General features: G+C 47.4%; 1 protein-coding gene across 1 annotated transcript in view; it reads right to left on the bottom strand.

Annotated features, from left to right (window-relative positions):
- MTMR2 (myotubularin related protein 2) overlaps positions 1-23,433 on the bottom strand; it is a 74,282-nt gene that overhangs the window by 7,564 nt on the left and 43,285 nt on the right. The window contains exons 6-12 of the mRNA XM_015418852.1: positions 22,743-22,844; positions 19,368-19,451; positions 14,205-14,354; positions 8,980-9,168; positions 5,836-6,021; positions 3,613-3,819; positions 2,313-2,405 (exon numbers count right to left, since the gene is read on the bottom strand). Of these exons, the coding sequence (XP_015274338.1) occupies positions 2,313-2,405; positions 3,613-3,819; positions 5,836-6,021; positions 8,980-9,168; positions 14,205-14,354; positions 19,368-19,451; positions 22,743-22,844 (1,011 nt within the window). The remainder of the gene's footprint in view (positions 1-2,312; positions 2,406-3,612; positions 3,820-5,835; positions 6,022-8,979; positions 9,169-14,204; positions 14,355-19,367; positions 19,452-22,742; positions 22,845-23,433) is intronic.

Below are 23,433 nucleotides of genomic sequence, written 5' to 3'. Positions count from 1 at the left end.
GATCAGACCAAAAGGTTCACCGAGTCTGGCATCCCGCTTTCAAAAGCGATCGACGAGATGCCTGTGGCAGTCAATGTTCCCTCTAAGCTGTGGAGTCTTGTGAGCAAAAATTCTACTTTGTGAGCTGCTGGCATTAAAGTTGTGAGCGATCTATTTGGCTACTGGATAAATTAGTTTGCTCTGGAGCCATCCTTCCTGAGCTAAGACAAAAATGTGTGAGCCAGAGGCTAAAAAACTGTGAGCTAGCTCACACTAACTCAGCTTATTTATTTTTTTCATTTCAAATTTTATTAAAAGAGAAATCAAGTATACATAAACAAGATTGCTGTTTGAACAATAATACAAACTGTCAGTGCAGATACATATTTCACAATGCTTAGAGGGAACACTGGTGGCAGTACATAACCCTATCCTGAGTTAGTCCAGCCTAAGCCCATGGAAAACACGGTTTAGACTGAATTAACTTTCATGGGGAATGGAGACAGCTCCCTCTGTTGCTTGTCCCCAACATCTGGAACACAGATACACTTCCTCTGTAGAAGGAGGCTCATTTAGATAACACGGCTTGTGGCAGCCAATAGACCTATCCATCACAAAACCGTCTTTTCCCTCAAAGCCGTGGACGCTCTGGTTAGACATCTGGGGGCAATGAGTTCCATACATTAGCTATGCAAGTAAACTCTGCATCCAGAAAAAAAAACACATCTGCATCAAGATAATTCAGATGCGATGCCAACAAAAGACAACATTCTGCAGCTTGAATGAATTACGCATATTTACATATGCACACATATTTTCCACAATTCATTGTTTTCGCTGGCTGCAGTGAGGGACAAGGAGCTATGTAGATTCCTATCACTCAACTACCTACAGGCCTGTTCCCGTTCAGCTCCTGTCTACCAAGCATTACCGGCACAAGTTCTGCTATTTCATAGGCTGATTACAGGAGCCATGATTTCCATCATCTTACAGACAGATACGGGAAAGTGTTTGTTACAGAGCTATTTTTACACTGGGGAGCATGGAGAAATTACAAATTGGTGAAAGTCCACTAAACTTGGCTCAGCGGTAACAGGTGCGGGGGTCACCCATTGTGCTTGACTAGGAATTGGGCCTCGGCGGCAATGACAACTGGCCTAGGCTCACCCATCAGGCTCAACTTAGGCCTAGGTCGTGATGGCCATGACAACCGGTGTAGGCCTGCCTGTCGAGCTCGGCTCAGAGTTGGGCCAGGGTGAGGTGGCAATGACAGAGTGTGGGCTGGCTCATCAGGCTCAACTCAGATCTTGTCTGTGGTGGCAACAACCGCTGTGGGCCTGCCCATCAAGCTCGCCTCAGAGCTGGGCCAGTGTAGGGCTGCCAAGTGGGGGCGGGTGGCGGGTAACCCCCCGCTTTGGAGGCCCGATTTCCGCTGCCGCCCCCCGAAGTGCAGCATGGCTGCGTCACCAGAGGTGACGCAACCACGTCGACCACGTTGGGTGAGGGGCCTAGATCATCGGAGGGAAAACTCTATGATTTTCCCTCAGATGATTGGGGCCACGCTCTCAACGTGATCGACATCGCACGTCACTTCCTCTGACGTGCTGGCGGTGCGCGCGCACACGCGCATCTGGAGACAACTCCCGGAGCCCGGCGAGGCACCCCCGCTGGTGAGTTTTTTTGACTTGTCAACCCTAGGCCAGTGTGAGGTGGCAATGACAGAGTGTGGGCTGGCTCATGAGGCTCGAGTCAGATTTGTCTGTGGTGGCAACAACCGGTGTGGGCTTGCCCATCGAGCTTGGCTGAGTGCTGGGCCAAGGGGGCAGTGACAATGAGCGTGGGCTCAGTCACCAGGCTCAGCTGAGGCCTAGGCCCCAGAGCCCACACCAACCAGCGTAGGCTTGCCCATCGAGCTCGGCTCAGAGCTGTGCCGAGGTGGCAATGGCAACAAGTGTGGGCTCACTCATCAAGGTTGGCTCGAACCTGAGTCACAGTGACAATGCCAATGGGCACGGGCATTGGGCAAGCCACTGTCACGCAGGTCCAACGTGAGCAAAGCCTGACATGGTGCCAGCGCCGTAAGGGCTCAGCTTGTTCCAGAACTGTTTTAACATCAAAAGCCAGCATGGTGGACCGGAGGAAAAGACGATCACCTCCTCTTCCGCTGGTGGTGTGTACAAAAAGGGGCAAGATACCATCTCCATTTACTGAAATATTGGGCCAATAGTTTCCTCGCACAAACCTAGAAACCTACCTGTTTTTTTTTAATATATCTTTATTTCATTTTCCAAGTTAAAACAAACAATCTGCTATTTCTTCGCTTCATAACCTACCTGTCTTGACATTTGCCAGACACTGTCGATAAACTGGAGAAAGACAGGAGAGCGGTCTGCATCTGCGTGATTCTTATCTCCGTGACCCAACCTCTGAAACAGAGCAAGAGACAGGATAAGAAAACAAAACAGTAAGGATCAATACGATCAACAGACAGAAGGATTGCACGGCTTACGGTCGGCCAGCCACCAGGGTCCCATGTTTACAACAAACTTAAGCCTCTCTAAAAACACGGCCAGAAGGGAGAAAGGAGTGCTAAAACACAGGGGTACAACATGGTACTGATCAGGTTCTCCGCACACCCTCAGTGTTGATTACAGTGCAGTGAGCATGAAGGGAATGGAAGCCTCACGGGTGCATGACCTTTCACGGGCCAGAGCCCACTTCGTCTGATGCATGAAGGGGAACCCCCCCCCCCCCCCCCCCAGTGGGTAGGTATATATACTGTGAACAAAGAGAAAAGAAAGGGGACAGGAAAGGGAAACGCTTGGGGAAAAGCCCAAGCGGTACAAAAGATGAACTTTTCTGCTCTTTCCCACAGTGTGCTGACATCAACGTGTTAAGTTTCTAACCTTCTTGTAAACCATTTAAAATATATATATAACAGAAGTCTAAAAATCCAGATCGGGTCACCCAACATTTTGGGCCTGTGGGCACCTTTGGAATTCTGACACAGGGTGCTGGACACAGACACAAAATGGCTGCTGTGGGAGGTGGAACCAGGCACAAAATGGTCCATCAGTGGCTATTAGTCATACAGTGTATAGGAACTCTCAGTCTGGGGCAGGTGATGCTCTGTATTCTTGGTGCTTGGGGGGGGGGGCGCAACAGTGAGAGGGCTTCTAGTGTCCCGGCCCCACTGCTGGACCTCCTGACGGCACCTGGTATTTTTGGCCACTGTATGACGAAGTGTTGAACCGGATGGGCCATTGGCCTGATCCAGCATTGGCTTCTCTTATGTTCTCTTATGTTCTTACCACAGTTTACCTTCATGCACACAGTGAAGATTCTTGTGCTAGGGTGCACAGCTTTTGCCAAAGCAGTGTTTCTAAAAATCTGCACAGCCAATCAAATGTCTGGTGGCCAGTGCAAAGCCTTTCAGGGCAAATGCCCCACCCACTTTCTAACAACGCTTGGTGGGCACCAGGAACGGTGTTGGTGGGCGCCATATTGAGGACCCCTGATCTAGACATGCACTACAGGAAGATTGTCCCAGACCATTTTTGCCTCTTAGAGTCATTTCGAATAAAGTCTTGGAGATCTACGGTCTTGGGTTCCCTTTAGAAGTCATCCACTCACCAGCTGGAATCTGTGCCCAAAACTCAGCCATTCCTTCTCCACTAGGACCTCGAAACCTCGAATCGTCCGGTAGTAGCCGTCCAACATGAGCATAGCCAGAGATGTGAGCTGGGCAGTCCGGTCCCAGCCGTCGCTGCAATGCACCACCACTGAGGTCTTTCCCGATTCTACCTTGTCGGCGATCCGAAGGGCCCCCGCGAGAATGAGCTGTGTGAGAAGGGGAATCTGTGATGTTCACATTCATCCCCAGTGGGGAACTGCTCGATGCAAGACCATAGCAAAGAGGAATGTTCTGTCGAGTCACAACCAACTCATGACGACCCCCCATCCATGGGAGTTTCCAGGCAAGAGACAAGCAGAGGTGGTGTGCCCAAAACTCAGCCATTCCTTCTCCACTAGGACCTCGAAACCTCGAATCGTCCGGTAGTAGCCGTCCAACATGAGCATAGCCAGAGATGTGAGCTGGGCAGTCCGGTCCCAGCCGTCGCTGCAATGCACCACCACTGAGGTCTTTCCCGATTCTACCTTGTCGGCGATCCGAAGGGCCCCCGCGAGAATGAGCTGTGTGGGAAGGGGAATCTGTGATGTTCACATTCATCCCCAGTGGGGAACTGCTCGATGCAAGACCATAGCAAAGAGGAATGTTCTGTTGAGTCACAACCAACTCATGACGGCCCCCCATCCATGGGCGTTTCCAGGCAAGCAGAGGTGGTTTGCCATTCTCTGCATAGCAATCCCAGTCTTCCTTGGTGGTCTCCCATCCAAGTACTGACCCTGCTTAGTTCCCAAGCTCTGATGAGCCTGGGTTAAGCTGGGCTATTCAGAGTGACCCACAGTCCCATTTGTATTTACAACTAGAATGGAGAAAAGGGAACACGGGCTCTAGGTTTGGCCAGTGGAAAGGGAGAGAAAACATAACAGGTGTGCACAAGCAAGGAGAAAAGCAAGATGGAGATGAGGTGAGCATGTTTAACCTGGAGAGGGGATGACTGAAAGGTGATTTGATAGTCACCTGCAAGTATTCGAGGGGCTGTCATATAAGAACAGAGTTGTTCCCTGATGGAGCAGTGTTGTTTTCTGAGTTACCTGTAAGTATTCGAGGGGCTGTCATATAAAGAACAGAGTTCCCTGATGGAGCAGTGTTGTTTTCTGTTGCCCCAGAAGGTCAGACCAGAACCAAACGGTTGAAATCAAACCAAAGTTTTCTGCTAAACATCAGGAGGAACTTCTGGACAGAGCAGTTCCTCAGTGGAACAGGCTTCCTGGGGAGGTGGTGGGCTCTCCTCCTTTGGAGGTTTTCAAGCAGAGGCTAGATGGGCCATCTGACAGCAATACAGACTTGTCAGGGATGCTCTCCTGCATTGAACAGGGGGTTGGACTAGATGGCCTGTATGGCCCCTTCCAACTCTGATTCTAGGACTCAGCGCTGATTCTATGACTCACTATGAATTTAGGCAGATCGTAAGAGGGAAGGGCAGGAAGGGATGAGCCAACGTTTGGCTCTCATGGCCCTTTCTTACATGCTCAGGGTAATGCGGGATGCCAGTTTGGGGGTCAGGAAGGAATTTTCCTCCAGGCGAATTGGCCCAGGGATCCCGGAGGTTTTTTTTTTTTTGCCTTCCTCTTGGTATAGAGCAGGGGTGACTGGGGGGGGGGGTAGCTGTGAATTTCCTGCACTGTGCAGGGGGTTGGACTAGATGACCCTTGGGATCCCTTCCAGCTGTTTCTATGTGAGTAATTTCAGAAAGGATGATTACGGCAGCTTGGGGTGGTGGTGGCAGGGTGTGCACGCACCTGTCGCTGCTATAGCAGCAGCAAGCAGCCCAAGAACAGGTGGGAATGGCCTATCTATACCCTGTCCCTGCACAGACCCTGCTGCCCCCGTCCCAATTTTCCTTGTCAGACCTGCCCAAAAGTGCAGCCAGGATGGTAATCATGCCAGTCCCCCTCCTGGCCTGGAATTCCCCCTTTCCCCTCCTCAGTCAAGTGGCAACAGTGTCATTTGTCAGGGAAAGTGGGAAAATTCTCCACCCTTTTGCTGGTGTGTGAACATCTAAGCTTTCATTCCGAGAAGGTGCTTCTGACATTGCAGTTCGCCGTCGTAAAGGTGATGCGCTTCCCATTCTCTGACCAGTGTGTGAGCATCTATAGGGGCTGCCGCTATTGCACCTGAAAAACAACATCTAAAGGGAGTCATGCACACAGACACGTGAATCGATGTACCTTGATATGTTCTAGCCAGTGAGTGGATTCCAAATTAGACAGCCAGTGTGACTCTTCTATGGTGGGATAGACAATCTCCTTGAGTTTCCTCAGCGATTCTCTCATGACATGGATGTTATGGATGTCCAGGAAGACCAGTTCCGCATTCTGATAGGCATCTTCACTTTCATAACCTCCTCCTTTGGCCTGGGTCAAAAATGCACATTAGACCACCTAGGGAAGATCCCCAAAACTGCAAACTCAAAGTTACTGAGCCTCGCTATCTATCTGACGTCCCATGGTTGTTAAGAATCAGCACGGGAGGCCCTTCTCTGAATCCCTTTTATAGTCAGTCGTGGGGGGAGGCAGGGTCTTTTCAGCGGTAGGCCCATATCTATGGAAGAAGCTCTGCAAGGTGGTAAATAATACATCTTAAATTTAAAATAAAATAAAATACAAAGCCTTAATTAATAGATTACTGTTGGTGGAAGAGAGTGGAGTTTTTCTTTTAAAAAAACCCCATGACTTTGTTTTGCTGTTTTAATGCTATTTGTTTATCATGGTGATGGAAAGTTCTGTCATGTCACAGCCCTATATGGCCAGGGTCCAGCCTACGTGTCACAGTAAACGTATGGTGACCCCCTCACTGGGTTTTCAGGAAAACATCTGAGTCCAAGTGGCACCTTTAAGACCAACAGAGTTTCATTCAAATTATAAGCTTTCGTGTGCACATGCACACGGAAGCTTATACCTTGAATGAAACTTTGTTGGTCTTAAAGGTGCCACTTGGACTGTGGAATGTGCTCCCAGAAGAGATCCGGGCCCTGCGGGACCTCAGGCAGTTCTGCAGGGCCTGTAAAATGGAGCTCTTCCTCCAGGCTTTCGAGTAGGAGCCGCCGCCACCATTATTCCACCAACGCTTTTTCCATCACCGCACCCTTACCACCGCTAATGCGGGTATCATCAGGGGTGCGAGACGTAGCTGGCGGAGGACAGGGTTGTGGGAACATATATGGTCGTTGTATTGTTATAACATCTGTAGAACACCATCTTGATCTTATGAATTGGAGTGAGTAGTAGAGCACCGATATTTTATTACTGGTATTATGTTGTATATTGTATTGTATTTTTATACTGTTCTTGTTTTTATCAGGCATTTTATGCCCTTGTTAGCCGCCCTGAGCCTCCGGGGAGGGCGGGATACAAATCTAAAGAATAAATAAATAAATAAATAAAAAGTAAACGTATGGTGACCCCTCACTGGGTTTTCAGGAAAACATCTGGGTCCAAGTGGCACCTTTAAGACCAACAGAGTTTCATTCAAGGTATAAGCTTTCGTGTGCATGCACACTTCTACAGATACAATGTGTCTTTGGAAATGTGCACGCACACGGAAGCTTATACCTTGAATGAAACTTTGTTGGTCTTAAAGGTGCCACTTGGACTGGAACTTTGTTCTGCTGCTTCAGACCAACACGGCTGCCCCACCTGGATCCACCTGCATGGGTTTTCGGGGCGAGAGACCTTCAGAGGTGGTTTGCCCATTGCCTGCCTCCGTGTAGCAGCCCTGGGCTTCCTCGGTGGCCTCTCACCAGGCCACCGAGGTCCGATCCTGCTTAGCCTCCAAGATACTCACCAGGTCCGATCCTGCTTAGCCTCCAAGATCTGACGAGATCAGGCTAGCCTGGGCCATTCATGTCAGGGCTTGTTTATCACCAGGGGTCATTTCCTGCAGGAGCGCACAGGAGCGGAGCTCTGGCAGTAAAGAGTCCAGGGGGCGGGCACATGCAAGAAGCCCCACCCCCTGCTCCCAGCAACCCTCAGTCAGAGCAAGAAGCAGCCAGGTAAGTTGCAGAGCCCCTCCCCCCAGTCCAAAACAGTCCAGTGGCACCTTTAAGACCAAGTTTTATTCAGGTACAAGCTCTCCCTCCTCTGTGAGGACAGATCTGCACATTCCCCCCCCCAATAGCTAGCAATCCAAAAGAGTCCAGTGGAGCCTGAGTGGTGGGTGTTGCCTTCTGACACACTTCCGGTGATGTCAGGGGGTGTGGCATATGCAAAAAAGTTATGCTAATGAGTAATGAGCTCCTGCACCTCTTTTTCTACAAAATGACCCCTGTTTATCACACACTATCCATTTTGTATACTCACACTTTGGAGAAAGTGAAAAATAAATACTTTTCCCCACACAAAAGCCCCTATTCTTTAAGATGAACAGAGTAGCTTCTGCTTGGTTTATCTCATCTTGGAAAGTCTGAACAATGGCAGTCCAGGGCGGGGCCTTCTCAATCATAGCAAAGGCTATGTCCAAGGGTTACAACCAGTGTTCCCTCTAAGCTGAGTTAGTGTGAGCGAGCTCACAGTTTTTTAGCCTCCAGCTCACACATTTTCATCTTAGCTCAGAAAGAAGGGCTCCAGAGCAAACTAATTTATGCAGTGACCAAATTGCTGGCTCACAACTTTAATGCCAGTAGCTCACAAAGTAGAATTTTTGCTCACAAGACCCCACAGCTTAGAGGAAGCACTGGACAACAAGCCACTGCCTCTCTGAAACGGGCACAAACATGGCTTTTTTGCTCTGCTTGTGAGCACCCTCCCTCCTCACCCTCCTGAGCAGAGTGCAGTTGGAAAGCTTCCTTGGTTTGGGAAGCCTTCGGTCAAACTTGAATTTGCAGGACATCCAAATATAGGCGCTTGGCTAAAATTTTGGTTTCAACCTCCAGTTTGTGGAAAAGAAACAAACGGGAGTCCTCAGGGGCATGCAACCATAGGTTACTTCCACCCATGGACTTCCATGGATCATATCAGCCCCACATTTGATGATAACTTTTACAAGCACTGCTGATAAATTGGTACACGATGCCTTCCTAACCAGTATAGATAGATTCAGGAGGATAGCTGTGTTGGTCTGAAGCAGCAGAACAAAGTTTGAGTCCAGTGGCACCTTTAAGACCAACAAAGTTTTATGCAAGGTATAAGCTTTCGTGTGTATGCACGCGTGCACACAATTTCCATGATGTTTTGTGCTTTCCTGTCAATAAAGGTTTTGTGTGTGTGCATGCACACAAAAGCTTAGCTTGCACCTTGAATAAAACTGTTGGTCTTAAAGTTGCCACTGGACTCAAACTTTGTTCTAATCACTGTAGAATGGCTGGAACATCCAACCTTATTGGCTACGGCGTTCACGCTTGGCCTGGCATCAAAGATGAAGATCTTGTGGGACTGAGCGTTGGAGTCCATGATCGCCTGCAAGTACTTCTCGTCCTCCTTGCTTCTCTTGCCACTCACGCCAACCATCGGCTGGCTGCAGCGCGTGATCGTGGCCTGGCTTTCCGGGTGAATCCAGGACAAAACCTTGAATGAGAAAAATAAAGATTACCAAAGGCAGGGAAATTGTTTCAATATTTCACTCTGTTTGGGCTGTGCTCGTTAACTAACCTGATTCCCATGACTAGAACAATGAAGACTACAAGAAGCTGTGTTAAGGAAGTGTCGGCAAATTGTGAGACAGTTTTTCTCCAGTTCTTCCATACCACCCATTCTTGCAACCCACAATGAAACTTATGGACATGTTTGTACCAATGGCTTATACAAGATGGGTTCAGATGTAATTCCAGTCCATATGAATGAATGTTGGGTTCACATAAGGGAAACGGCTAAGTTACAAGTTATTACAACACTAAGAACAATGGAACCCACAGGACTTGATAGGGATATTGGTTTTGTATCTCCCTATATATGGTAACCTCATTCAGACCTGTGTTCCCACCAATCCCCCAGATCCTTTTTATTTTATTTCTTATTTGGAAGAGTAGATTAGAATAGTATATTGTAATGTAAAGTAATGAATAGTAAGTAGAACGTAATGAAATTTGGACTAGTAAATTGGAATGTACTTCTCTGGTCTGGGGACAGGAGATACGCTGCACAGCCAATTGCCCCACCTAAAAGAAGAGGATGCTGTGCAGTTGCCTCCATGCTTGAGAGGAGAGTGATGGGGTGTGATACCAGGGGCGCAATTAATTACTCACAGCATTTCACAATCAAGAAGGTTACATCTGCCCATCAATCTCCAATTCTGATATATTTATTCCCTTCACTACGTTTCTCCCCAGAATTAAACCCTAACAAATGGTGATCATATAAACTAAGCTTGTTATTCCAGTTTGGTCCTTGAATCTGTTGAACTTCTTCATTATGCTGTATGCTAATTTGTGGCTCACCCTCTACCTATATGTATGGACTGGCAACTTCCATTTCAATGTATCTGTAGAAGTGTGCATGCACATGAAAGCTTATACCTTGAATAGAACTTTGTTGGTCTTAAAGGTGCCATTGGACTTGGACTTTTGGGGGGGTTCACATGGTCACTCCTCCTCTTTGTATGCTCCTATTCCCTCTCTGCCCTTCTAGCTATGCAGCAAATCATAGTCCCAAAGCAAGTTTTATTAACAGAAGGGGTTTCTGTTACTGGAATTGGACTTTCTCACCTCCCTTGCCCCCGAATGATAAACGTGGAGGACAGGGGACCCCTAAGGACAGCACAAGGAGCAAGTTGGAAGTCTGCAGCAGAAGGGAAGAAAATCAACAAAAATTGCCCAGCATCCGTTAGTGGAAACCTACTGTTGGATCTACCACATAATGTGCCATTATGGCTGAGCCAGACAAACCTTAGTTTACGCAAACCTTAGCTTGCTGGCAAATCGGAATCGGAGACCATATGAGGTCCAGTGTGACGATTTGCATATAACTTACTGTTGGATCTACCCCATAATGTGCCAATATGTCTGAGACCAACAAACCTTAGCTTGCTGGCAAATCAGAATTGGAGACCGTATGAGGTCCGGTATGAAGATTTGCATACAAACTGTGGTTTGCACAAAGCACAGTTTGCCTGGTTTAAACGCAACTGTCATTTGCAACAAGCCAAGAATGGAGGGAAGGAAGTGGAGTGAAGGAGGGGTGGGGTGGGGTAGGAAGTGGTGTGAGAGCCCAAGACTTGTTTTGGTCGCACTGAATCCCAGTTTGGGGTTACTTCTGAACTGAACCAAACCTTCTCTCCGTTTCTCCATCTAATTCACTCTTCTTTTTAAAGAGATCTGATAAACTGTGTTTTCAGTAGAGTCCCAGTGGAATTATAATGCCTACAAGGGCAATGTAAACATGGAGTGTTGCCGACCAAGTTTTAGTTATACTTAGTGAGCCATGAAAGTAATTAGGAGGCTGAAGGCAAGCTACTGTTCTCAATAAATGAGAACTGGCTAAGGACAGTAAGGCACTTTGTATGCTGAAATGCGTGACAGAAATGGCTTAGACATACACACATCCGCGCACACACGCACACTTCAACAATGAAGCTTTAGCTGTAAACTCAAGCAAAAGCTTAGCGTATTGAAGAAGCCACCCAATCCTGTCCTGTAGACTTGAGGCCACTGAACATCTAGCAAGTGATCTTGGGCAAATCACTGTTTCTCACCCTGCTTCAACCAAAGGTTTTCCAGGTCTGGGGTAAGGCTGGGCTCACTGGGATTGGCTGGACTCTCTAGCACGAGTGGCACAGTTCAAGAGGGGTCAGAATCCCAGTGCAAAGGCTGTGATCCTAAATGCGCTTATCTAGGCGTAAGTCCTGCCTGACCCAAGTACACCTCTGCTTAGGCATCCCAAGTCCCCCCGGAGGGCGGGGAAACCCCCGCCCCAGAGGCCCGTTCTTTGGAAGCCCTCCCGACCCCAAGGACCCCGCCGCTGAGGCACCCCAAGCCCCCCGGGGGGGGGGGGCGGGGAAACCCCTGGCCCAGAGGCCCGTTCCCCACCGCCGGCGGATCGGGCCCCGGGGGGAACCCCACCCTGACGAGCGCATCACCCGGAAGTGACGCGACCACGCTGGGCATGCTGGGGGCGGGGCCACGGTCATCCGAGGGAAAACTCTATGGTTTTCTCTATGGTTAACTCTATGGCGCGCACGAGTCGCTGGACGGGAGTCCCCCGCCGTGGCGATTTTTCAACTTGGCAACCCTACCTCCACTGGATGAGGCTGAATCATCCAGTTTAGTCCCCCAACATATCACAAACTTTTCCAGAAACCCCTGAGTTTCAAAAGTGATTTGGCACATGACATTGGAGGCTGATCACAGAATCATAGAGTTGGAAGGGACCTCCAGGGTCATCTAGTCCAACCCCCTGCACAATGCGGGAAATTCACAAATACCTCCCCCCTCCACACCCCCAGTGACTGCTGTTCCACACCCAGAAGAGGGCAAAAAACCTCCAGGATCTCCAACCAAAGTGGCCTGGAGAAAAATTGCTTCCTGACCCCAAAGTGGCAATCAGCATCTCCCTGGGTGTGTAAGAAAGGGCCACGAGAACTAAGTGGTGATGCAACCCTCCCTCTCATGAACTGCCTAAGTTCATACAATCAGCACTGCTGTCAGATGGCCACCTAGCCTATGTTTGAAAACCTCCAAAGAAGGAGAGCCATTCTGTCACAAGAGAATTCTGTCCCAAGCCCTTTTGGGTACACATGATTAGTCATGATTACTTAGATTATGGTCTGAATGGTAAAGAAAGAACCAATACTGGGCTAATTTTCATCCTTGTTTCAAAAACAAGTGAACGTGATGTAGTGGTTAGAGTGTCAGACTAGGATTTGGGAGACCCAAGTTTGAATCCCCACTCTGCCATGGAAGCTTGTAGGGAGGCCTTGGGCCAGTCACTCTCTTCTAACATACCTCACAGGGTAGCTCTTATGAGCATAAAATAGAGGAGGGGAGGATAATGTTGTAAGCTGCTTTGGTTCCCACTGGAGACAAAAGCTGGACATAATTACCTAAAAAATCCTTAAATAAAATAAAGACAAGACTTGGTTTCCAAAGAGCTGTGCAGTTATTGACCCACTTCCTAGGGGGCTTGCGTTCTTCTGAATGCAGCCTTCCATTTCATATCAACAAACTGCTCCGAAAATCTATGGAATGTTCAGAAGCACTTTGGATACGGTATGGCAGTTTTCAGCGCAAAGATTTTTTTAGAAATGCCCAAAAATTCTACTAAGCATGCCCAAGTCATTAGATCCTTGGATCTCAGGCAGCGTTTTGTTACTCTGTGACTGCAGTTCGACATCATGAGCCAACTTTGTGATGCGAAATGAGCCAGAATTAGATTACTCACATTCTCCAGTGCAAATGTAACCCATGCAGTTTTGTAGCTGTTAACAGCATACAGCGATCAGGCACACCTGCTTTTGCCAATAGGTGGTGTGGCAATTAACTCCCTTTCCCCCCTTCTATACTTAGTTAATGAGCATGCTCAGTGCTTGTAGCCTTCCCTAAAGGAAGCTGGGTATTCCCAGCAGCCAGCAGTTCAGCCTGGCCCAGAAAGGGGCAACATCTTGGGGAGAGGCCTATATAGACTTTGCTGTGTTAAGGCCTGCCTTGAATTATTGCAGGTAAATCCTGGAGTCAACTGAGAAGAGCTGCAGCATCCCAAGTACAGCCTGGAAACCTCATATGCTGTTCCAGTATCTGTGAGCTTACAACATATGGACCTACAATGTTGCTTAGTTTTTTTCCTGTTCTGTGCATCCTTGTGCTTAGTATTTGTGCATCTATGTGCTTAGTATTTTTTTTTCTGTTCTGTGCATCCTTGTGGATGCTGAAGATATCTGTACTCAGTAATATCCTGAAGATTCATTGCTATGAAGTAACAGCAACCAACCAGGACTGAATGAGGATTTATATGAAAACCTCCATACTTTGTTTATATAAAGAGTTTATTTTAAATGTTAAAGTGCATTGGTTGTATTGCCTCTCTTATGTCTGTGATTAAGTACATGTGTAGTAACAGCAGTTACATATTCTTAATAACCATAGGTGGGAGTTCCGCTGTCAAAACCGACTGAACCTGCCCACTCTCCCTGCAGATATTAGGACCTTAGTGGGTTACACAAAGGCTAAAGACCTTCCTGGTTTGAAATGAAGGATAGTTTGTGGCGACACCAAGAACCGGGTAAAAAGACAAATGGTGGTTTGTTGTTTTGCCTGCAAACCAGAACTAAACCATGGGCTTTGCAGACTAGTGAGCAAACCATGGTTTGCCATTTCACCCAGTTTAGATGCCACAACAAACTGGGGTTAGTCCTTAACCAGGAAATCCCCCGTTTCCCAGCTGCGTGCAAAAGGAATAGAAAGGGGGAAAGAGAGGGAGAAATGGACAAGACTGAGAACTTCCTGGCTCATTTATGACATCTGAGTAGAGCTGCAGGGATTTCAGTTAGTCTGTGGGATAATTTACTAGATCTTCCTGGATCTAGTTTTTTTACTTTCTCTTTCCCTCTGGTCTGGCCGTTGTAAAGCTATTCCCAGAGACAAGCTAAAAGTATCCTCCTCTGCCATACTTACAGGTATGCGCCCCCTAGATCGGAATGTCGCCACTCTCTTCAGTTCCTCATCAGGAATATTGGCGGGAACGGCTACAAGGGCAGGATAGGTGTCGCAAAGCTCATAGCGCTCATTCACCTTAGTCAGTCTCCAACTTTCATTAGGAATACCCTGCAGTGGAAAATGCAGCACAAGAGAAAATTGCTCTGTCTAAATAGTCAAGGCTCTGCTGCCCCCCCCCCCCAGAGGTGGTCTAATTACCAAAATGGAAAACCACTGGGCTACACCAAGCAAAGTGTGAAGCCTTCCTCCAGCCTCAAGAGACTTCTACTAACTCAAGTGGCTCTTCCACCAGTGGAAGAAGGCTTCTGTGACGGACTGCACTTTTTAAGAGGCTTAGAAGTGCTGTACCAACAACTAAAGGACTGTGAAGGGTTAATTCTTCACAGAGCCAGAGAGCTTTGAGTGACAGGCTGCTTCAAGCAGATTGTGTAGCATCAGCTGAGCAGAAAAAGTCTTGACAGAGCTGAATGCTGAAGATATTCAGTCAGTGAACAACTCAAGAAGAGTACTGGTGTTCCAAGAGAAGGGGTCTGGGTACTGAGAGGAGCGTACCAGCCTTCTGGGCACCAAAAAGGAGTCAATGATTATACAAATAGTGAATTAGAGTGTTTGGGGAGACACTAGAACTAAAGCATCTCAATATAAGGATCTAAGTAACTGTAAATAATTTAAGAACCTCTCATTAGGCTGATATATAAGAACAAAAGTCTGTCCTTGCACTAGTTTTCCCTCAGTAATTTCAGCCCATGATTTCACCTGATCTTTCCCCTCCTCAGTGTTAAATAAGACGTTTTGTTATTTTTGAATTTTAAAGGACCTCAAGTGTCATTTTTAAGGGTTTCAGTTAAAGGGCAATCCTATCCTTTCCCTCAGGTTCCTGGGCTGAACAAATAGCCAAATATATCTTACTGACAGGATGGGACAGCCAAGGTTTCTTCAGTGGAGAAGAAAACACATTATCAGGGCTGCTTAGTCAGTGACAGAAAAACAGAGGGGACATCTAGCCTCTGAGGGAGGGAAGCAGATGGGATGTGTCATAGTTTTGTTTGCTGGAGGAAGGCTCCGCAGGCTGAAGGAACTTCCTCCAGCAGCCTAAGGTTGCTTACAGCCCATTATTAATGTGTGTCTCAGGGACTTACCCATCAGCTGGGAACATGTATATTATTGCTTCTTGGGTTTCGCAGTGAAAGCATAGTTGCCATGTTTAAATTATAACATAAAGCAAGAAGCACATTTTCGTGTTCATAGTTCAGGCTGGGACTATAGCTCAGTTGCTGACCACATGCCTGGTATGGAGAAAGCAGGTCCCAGACTCAACTTCTTGGGTTTCGCAGTGAAAGCATAACTGCCATGTTTAAATTATAACATAAAGCAAGAAGCACATTTTCGTGTTCATAGTTCAGGCTGGGACTATAGCTCAGTTGCTGACCACATGCCTGATATGGAGAAAGCCGGTCCCAGACTCAACCCATGGCATCTCCAGTTCATGGACTTCAAGAATCAAGACAGGGAATGACCTTGGTCTCAGACCTGGAAGAGCACCGGTCAATCAGAGCTCATGGTATATGGCTAGAAGAATCACAACCTGGTCTCCATAGAAGGCCCTCCTTATGTATGATGGTTTAGACTTGGCAACAGTGAACAATGTTTTGGCAGGAGTGGCACAAGTCAGTTGCAGAGTACAGATAATGCCACTCTCATATGAACACACATGAAGTTGCCTTGTACTGAATGAGACTGTCGGTACATCAAGGGTCAGTATTGTCTACTCAGTCTGGCAGCGGCTCTTCAGGGTCTCTAGAAGAGGTCTCTCACCTACTGCCTGGTCCTTTTTTCAACTGGAGATGCTGGGGATTGAACCTGGGACCTAGTGCATACCAAGCAGAGGTTTTTCCACTTGCCCTTCCCCAGTGAACACTCCAACAGATGTGCAGTCCATATTCTCTGCGACTGTGTTTTGCCTCTTGTTGAGATTGTTTACACCAGAAACTTAAAATGGACTATAATTTTGACTTTCAGTGTCTGGGAGCCACAACTGAAAATGCCCTGGGGGAAAATACCCATATAATTGTTGTCATAGTGGGTATGAAGAGCATGACCCCACTAGGCAATCTCAGATTATTTAAAATTGTGAAGCAGTCAGCAGCACAGAGCAAAAGAGACGAGCAGAAGTTCAGCCTGACTCCACAGCTAAGCCAATGCGCTCTACTGTCGAGTAGTAACAGAGTCCACCAGTGCTCGTGCCACAGACTGACCGCCCATGCTATAGAGCACTGGTTCTCAACCCTTTGCATCTTATGTCTCACCAATCTCTCTGTCAAAGAAGCTGGGGTGCCCCCTCCTGATGACAGAAACCAAAAGCCCACTTTATCCAAGGAGGACATTTATATGTCAATATACTCCTTTATCCCCGAGGATCCCCATTTCTGTACATGTGGATACACCTAAATGTGGGCCTAGCAGTAATAGAAGGAGCATGAATTAAACTGATATCAAACAGCAGTTAGTCACGCCATGAAGGAGAGGAACGTAGGACAGCTCCTCTATCAATCACACATAAACCAACCCTTAAGAGGGATTCAATTGAGGGCCATTTCCACTAAGGACCTAAGAGTCTCTTCCCAGATTATATGATCTTAACTAATGACCCAGATCTCCAAAACAACAAGCAACAGGCTGATTCCAGCAGTTTAGGTGTATTGTAATTTTATGCTGTTTTGTGTAAGCCACCCTGAGCCGGCCGTGGCCGGGAGGGCGGGGTAGAAATTTAATCAATCAATCAATCTCAATGACTGGCCAGGAAGATTCCTGTCCATCCCCAATCATGACAAGTACTTAGCCAGAGATACTTGCATATTTAATTTCCAAACCTTCCCATGGGAACATTTTTGTTACTCTTGAAGTAAAAGAAGACCCCTCCCTTCCTCCCCAATTAAGATAAAGAATTTCCTTTCACGCTTGCTCATCCCCGAAAGATTGCATTTTTATTATCCCTACATTCCAATACCAACACCCTGTGGCAAGAAGGTAAAAAAGGTTACTCCTCAGCCCTAGTTTTTGTAGCTGGTTTGGACTCATCCTGCTCTGCAGCCTCATGGTTGGCCTCCTGTTTCTCTGACCCGTGGACCTGCCTCCGCATCTCCTTCCCCCCACGATTACTTTCATCTCCCCATCCTTTTTTGTCATAGTGGAGGACGACCCCCTCACCCTTTGCTCCAGGATCAGGCTCATATGTCTCCGTTTCTTTTATAGGGTTATTCCCCCTGCAGGCAGGATGTTCTTTCGAGGGAAAGGTTTTGTGTTTTCACTTACCATATTGCGTTTTTCCTTTTTGTAATTTTCATTTTCACTCTACCAGATTGCATAGACTAATTTGGTTTCTTTTCTGTTTATAATATTATGTACATCACCCAGAGACCTACGATAGTAGGGATAGGGCGATTCATAAATCTAAAAAACAACACCACCAAAATACATATATGCCTCGAAGAGCATTATGCTCTAAAATACATATACGCCTCGAAGAGCGTTACGCTCTGAGAGTCAACATCTCCTGGTGATCCCTGGCCCAAAGGACGTCCGCCTAGCCTCGACCAGGGCCAGGGCCTTTTCTGCCCTTGCCCCCACCTGGTGGAACATGCTCCCCAGTGGGATCAGGGCCCTGCGGGACCTTCAATTCCTGCCAGACGGAACTGTTCCGTAGGCCTTTGGCAGAGGCAGCAGGCATCCACACATGGCCTCCCTGAGATTGCTGTCTCCCACTCACTGATAATCAGCCACAGGGCTATTTTTGGGCAGGAATCCACAGGAACGGAGTTCCAGGAATGCACAGGAACGGAGTTCCGGCTGGCTTCTGAGTTGGCCACGCCTACAGCCAAAACCTCTGCGCATGGGTGGCTACAGAGGGAAGGCCTGGAGAGCGACACACACCCCCGGCGACTCTGAGGCAGACAGGCCAGGGGGGGCCCTGGAAGGATCGGGGAGGCATTTAAATGCCTCCCCATGCCTTCCCCGGAGCCACGGGGTGCCCAGGCAAGCCAAGGGAAGGCAGTTTAAACTACCTTCCCTTCCCTTCAAAGGGGGGGGGGGTTGCCTGGGCAAGCCAAGGGAAGGCATGGGGTGTGGCCTAATATGCTAATGTGTTTCTGATGTTGGGTGTAGCCTATTATGCTAATGAGTTCCTTGCTGGGCTTCTTCTACAAAAAAAAGCCCTGACCAGCCATATTTATCTACATCAATGAGCTGGTTTCTCCCTACGGCAAGCTGTGATTATTGATTTTATATGTTTATAATGTGTTTTAAATTGTATTGTATTTACTGAAATGTTGTAACCCGCGCTGAGCCTGTCTATGGGCTGGGCGGGATATAAATGCGAAAAATAAATAAATAAAATAAATAATATGAAACACAGTCCCTTTTGTTTAAGAATCTTCTCCCCCTTCGTTTTTCTGAGTGGTGATGGGCTATCGATCCCAACTATACAGGTGCCCAAAATACACACATCTGTCCTGTGCAAGCAAGGGGACACCTTTGCACATTACGGCCCCATCACATGTATGCCGATTTTGGTAACAACATTTACAGGCATTCTGTTATTATATTTATCGTTTATAGTAAGTTTTAAGGATATAAAACTGCAGATGTACAATGGATAATTCCGGGTGGGTAGGGTGACACATCCCAGATGTTTGCTGGTGGGCAGAGGGAATGGGGAATTGGGAGAAACACTGGGCATCCAAAGTTACTGCTCGCAGGTTCAAAGGTTACAGATGGACAATCTGTGGCAAGTAATCTCAGTATGAGATGGCACATCACACTTGCAAGCAGACTCAGGAATTGAGGGATAACAAATTCTTAGTCGTCATCATGAAAACCTTCTGTCCCACCTAGACTACTTCTGCATCCCACCAGCGGTACCTGTATGAACCACAGCTATGGAGTATTTAGCATAATAATTAATCCAGCCCGGAGTGGAATGAAGAAGGGAGTGTGTTTATCTGACCTGTTGACTGACCTGATGCTTCCTACTCCTGAAAAAAGGATCTGTGATTACAGAAGACCACACTTTGCCATATAAAAACGAGTGTTGCAACAATTCGGAGCTGGAACTGAAGGGCTTACCTGTCTTCTGTACTCCAAAACAGGATCATACACCTTCCAGCCATTTTCTGGGAAAACCTCTTTGTATTCAAATGCAAAAAGGGACTTAAAACAAAAGAGAGGGAGAGAACATTCAGCTCTTTCCGGCTTATTTTTCACTCTGTCTGGCATTTCAAATAACAATTTCCTCACATCCTTTTTCTTTCTATAATATTAAAGCATGAAAGAAAAAGCAGAGACAGAAAGAAACTGAAGTTGTCTTTGTACATTGTAATTAGCACATCAATGTACATTTCTCCATATTCTTTTGTTCGGCGGTCTATTAACTTGGAAAATCTCCAGGGGAAAAAGAGGGGAGGGGGGGGGGAGAAAAGGACTTGAGGGTGGTTTCTAAAGAGAGACTGAAAAGAACCCTTCCATGAAAGCATAAATATGGTGCGATCATTCCAACCTGTATTACAGGGCTGCCTTTGCGCTTCACGTTCACGGATACGTTCTATGCATGAAACTCTATATTTTTCTCACTTGAAAAATATCCATGTGAAAACTCCACCCACCCCCCAAAGTTACAACCAACTAAATAAGTTTTAGATCATCAACTACATCATGTACTTTTGAACCAAAAATCAATCTATCAGATTGAAATACGCTTGCATGTATTATTATCAGAGCCTCTGTCTAGGTCCTGTTTGACATACTAAAGGCAAGGGTAAGACACTTACAGTTTATTTCACAAAAGCTCCTACTTTTTGAGTTGGATGAACCACAAATAAAATGGTGTTCACGGAAGAGAGCTCCTTCCTCCTCCTTTCCTGTGCACCTTTCACTCCCTGACCCTGAAAACCTGCTCTTGGGTGACCACCAGAGAACAGCATGGATAGGCACAGCAGGAAGGAAGAATCGGCTGAAATCTCTTCAGTTTTTGTGTGTAAGTTCTTCCTGGAACAGCTCACACAAGAAGGGATCTCTACCCATTGTTCTTCAGGACCATCCCCTCTGCATCACATCCCATTCTGCTCCTAATGTTCCCTCAACTCTCAGGCCCAAACTGGACATGTGGGTTTATAAAGTTCCGCAGGGCCTGCAAGACGGAGCTCTTCCGCCAGGCCTTTGAGGGGGAGCTGCCGCCGCCACTATTCCACCAATGATATTCCAACCATCTACCCCACATAGTGGGGATAGATGTCGCCCAATAGAGCTGGGGAAACATTCTTCCTGACACTCCCGCTGTGAAGAACTTGGCCGCCAGTGTGGGACGTCGCCCATCTTGGATTTTATGTAAATTATCAAAGCACCAAATTTTATGTCAAGATATAGTGTTTTTATTATGCTGTTGTTTGTATGCATATTTTAACTTCGGCATGGCCGTTTGTTAGCCGCCCCGAGCTGTATATTGGATGGGGCGGGATATAAATCCCAAAAATAAATAAATAAATAAAATAAATAGAGTTGGGTCCAGGTTCCCCACAGCAGCTCCGTTTGGTGCCAGTTTGGTGTAGTGGTTAAGTGGTTGAGTTGCACGGAGTCTGATCTGGGAGAACCGGGTTTGAGTCCCCACTCCTCCACTTGCAGCTGCTGGATGACCTTGGGCAAGCCATAGTTCTGTCAGAGCTGTTCTTAAAAGAGCAGTCCTTGAAAGAGCTCTCTCAGCCCCACTTTCCTCACAGGGTGCCTGTTGTGGGGAGGGGAAGGAAAAGGAGTTTGTAAGCCGCTCTGAGACTCCCAAGTGAAGGGCGGGGTATAAATCTAATCTCTTCTTCTTGTTAAAAGATAAATGAGAGTTGGTTTGAGCTCGGAATGCCATGCCAAAAATAGTACTGGGGCAGAGTTACTTACCCATTTTTGCTGCTCAAGCACTACTCTGGTGCAGGAAAATGGTGGCGGAGGGGGGAGGCACGAACCCTTCCTCCCGCTGCAGCAGCATTCCAAGCCCAAACAGGTTCTCCTTTATTTTTTAACAGCTATTCCTCATGGCTGCTGTGCGGCTGCAGGGAATGTGGGCCCAACAGTTTAAAAACCCACACATCTTGTTTGGTCCTCAGGAGAGGGTTTTCATGGGCACTAGGAGAGACAGGAAGAGGCCCATTCTCTGAACTCCTTCCATTCACAGGATCAACTAGGTCTGCCAAATCCCCCCAGGGGGCGGAAATCCCCCCACCCCAGAGGTCCATTCCTCGACGCCGGGGAATCGGGCCCCGGGGGGAACCCCGCCCCAGCGTGCCCAGTGTCATGACGTCACTTCCCTGTGATGTGCATGCGGTGCGCGCGCCAGGAGCCGCGCAGGAGTCCCCCGCCGGCAAGGTAGGTAACGTTTGGCGACCCTAGGATCAACCCATTATCCGAAGGAAAGGCCAGTTGTCTTTTTCATTCCAGATTTCTCTTGAGAATCTCACGAGAGCTTGGGAACTGGGTGAATGGCTTGGCCTTGCTGTTTTTAGAAGAGGCCTGAGGGGGCAAGGAAATAAGTCGGCTTATTCCTATGCAAGGGCAGGTAGATGGGCAGGCAAGAGGCTGATTGGCAGGTGGGATGGGACATCACCACCTCCCCAAATCCACAGCCTGAGTATGCTGCCTCGTATGGCCACATTACAGAGCTGGGCTTGGGGTCAGGAAGGAATTTTCCTCCAGGATGGATTGGCCCAGGGATCCTGGAGGTTTTTTATCTTCCTCTGGGCATAAAGCAGGGGTCACTGGGGGGGAGTAGATGTGATGTGGATTTCCTGCATTGTGAGGCGGGCTGGACTAGGTGACCCCTGAGGTCCCCTTCCAGCTCTATGCTTTTATGTTTCCATTTTTCATCCTACATGTCATGATCTGGGCTGTGCCACCAGAGGCCTACTAGGCCCAGGGAGCCTGGCTAGCAGTAGGTGAGGCTGGGCCTACAACTCCCAGAAGCCCCTGAGATGTTTTGGAGCCAAAATAGACCAATAGGGAAGAAGAGGGCTGGGGACCAAAAGGGGCTGGTGCCAGAGCAGAAGCTGTTCTTCTTCCCAGAGGGCAGAGCCAGAAGGAAAGCTGCTGCAAGGAAGAAACCCTCATCCAGGGAGGGGTGAGTAGTCTAGTGTCACTTGGGATAGTGAGCTAGGGACAGTATATTTAGACGCGTAAGGGCATTTGATTTCTTTTCACCCACTTACTGTTATTATTCTGCACCTTGTTGTTTGACCTCCTATAAAATAAACCTTTTCTCTTGTTCATCTTTCTCTGCCTGGTCCTCACGCCTGTTATTCGGCCAAAGGGGTGGTCTGAAGGTTTTGGGAGGGTGCTCTGGGCCTTCTCAAGGGACCCTAAATCCAGAGTGGTGGCAGCGTCAGGTGACACCCCACCTGAGCCCTGACGCTACAATAAAGACATTTTGATGACAAAACGCTGTTAAGAGCAGCAGAAAGCACTTACCAAATGGTTTGATACTGGGAAGGCGTATTTCATTAAGTTTTCAAATATGGACCTTCGTGTGCGGCCCTCGGGGCGATGAGCGAACCGCAGGTTCCGAACGTCCTGTGAAAAGCACAGTCCTGCTCAGAGGCGTTATTTAAAAACTGAGCACGACAGAATAAATTACCACGAGAAATAATAAGATAACAGAACAAACAACGGAATAAAACTAGACAGAGTAAAACAGCAGATCGAACAACAGAATAAGAAAACTGAACATAATAATACAATAGAGGGAAAAATGAGATCTTTTTGGGGGGATGGGCCCTTTCCTTTGGAATCACATATACCTTGAAGATCTTCAGGAGACCACTTCCCTTCTTATATCACATGGCATTTTGTGGGTGACTATTCTGTGACTGCTGATCACCAGAAAATTCATTTGTATTCGCTGCTTTTATAGTGTTTGTAATGTTTCGCTGTGTATCTGATGCACTTTGAGAAGCTGTTTCGAATTCAGGAAGTGTCATCTTTGCACGGCATTTTTAAATTTAAAAAGTGATGAAAGTAATCACAGCATCGATTTGTCTGCTATGGAACTCTTGTGTTATAGAAGCCTCTGTAGCTCTGCTTGATGCATATTTTCAGAATATTTTCAGCAAGGCAGAACTGTCTGTGACCCATAGAACACGCCGGGCACTTTTCTATGACT

This window comes from Gekko japonicus, unplaced genomic scaffold (assembly GCF_001447785.1).
Source record: "Gekko japonicus isolate JY-2015 unplaced genomic scaffold, Gekko_japonicus_V1.1 scaffold1687, whole genome shotgun sequence".
In the NCBI taxonomy this organism is placed as follows: domain Eukaryota; kingdom Metazoa; phylum Chordata; class Lepidosauria; order Squamata; family Gekkonidae; genus Gekko; species Gekko japonicus.
This window is presented reverse-complemented; position numbering and strand designations above follow the sequence as displayed.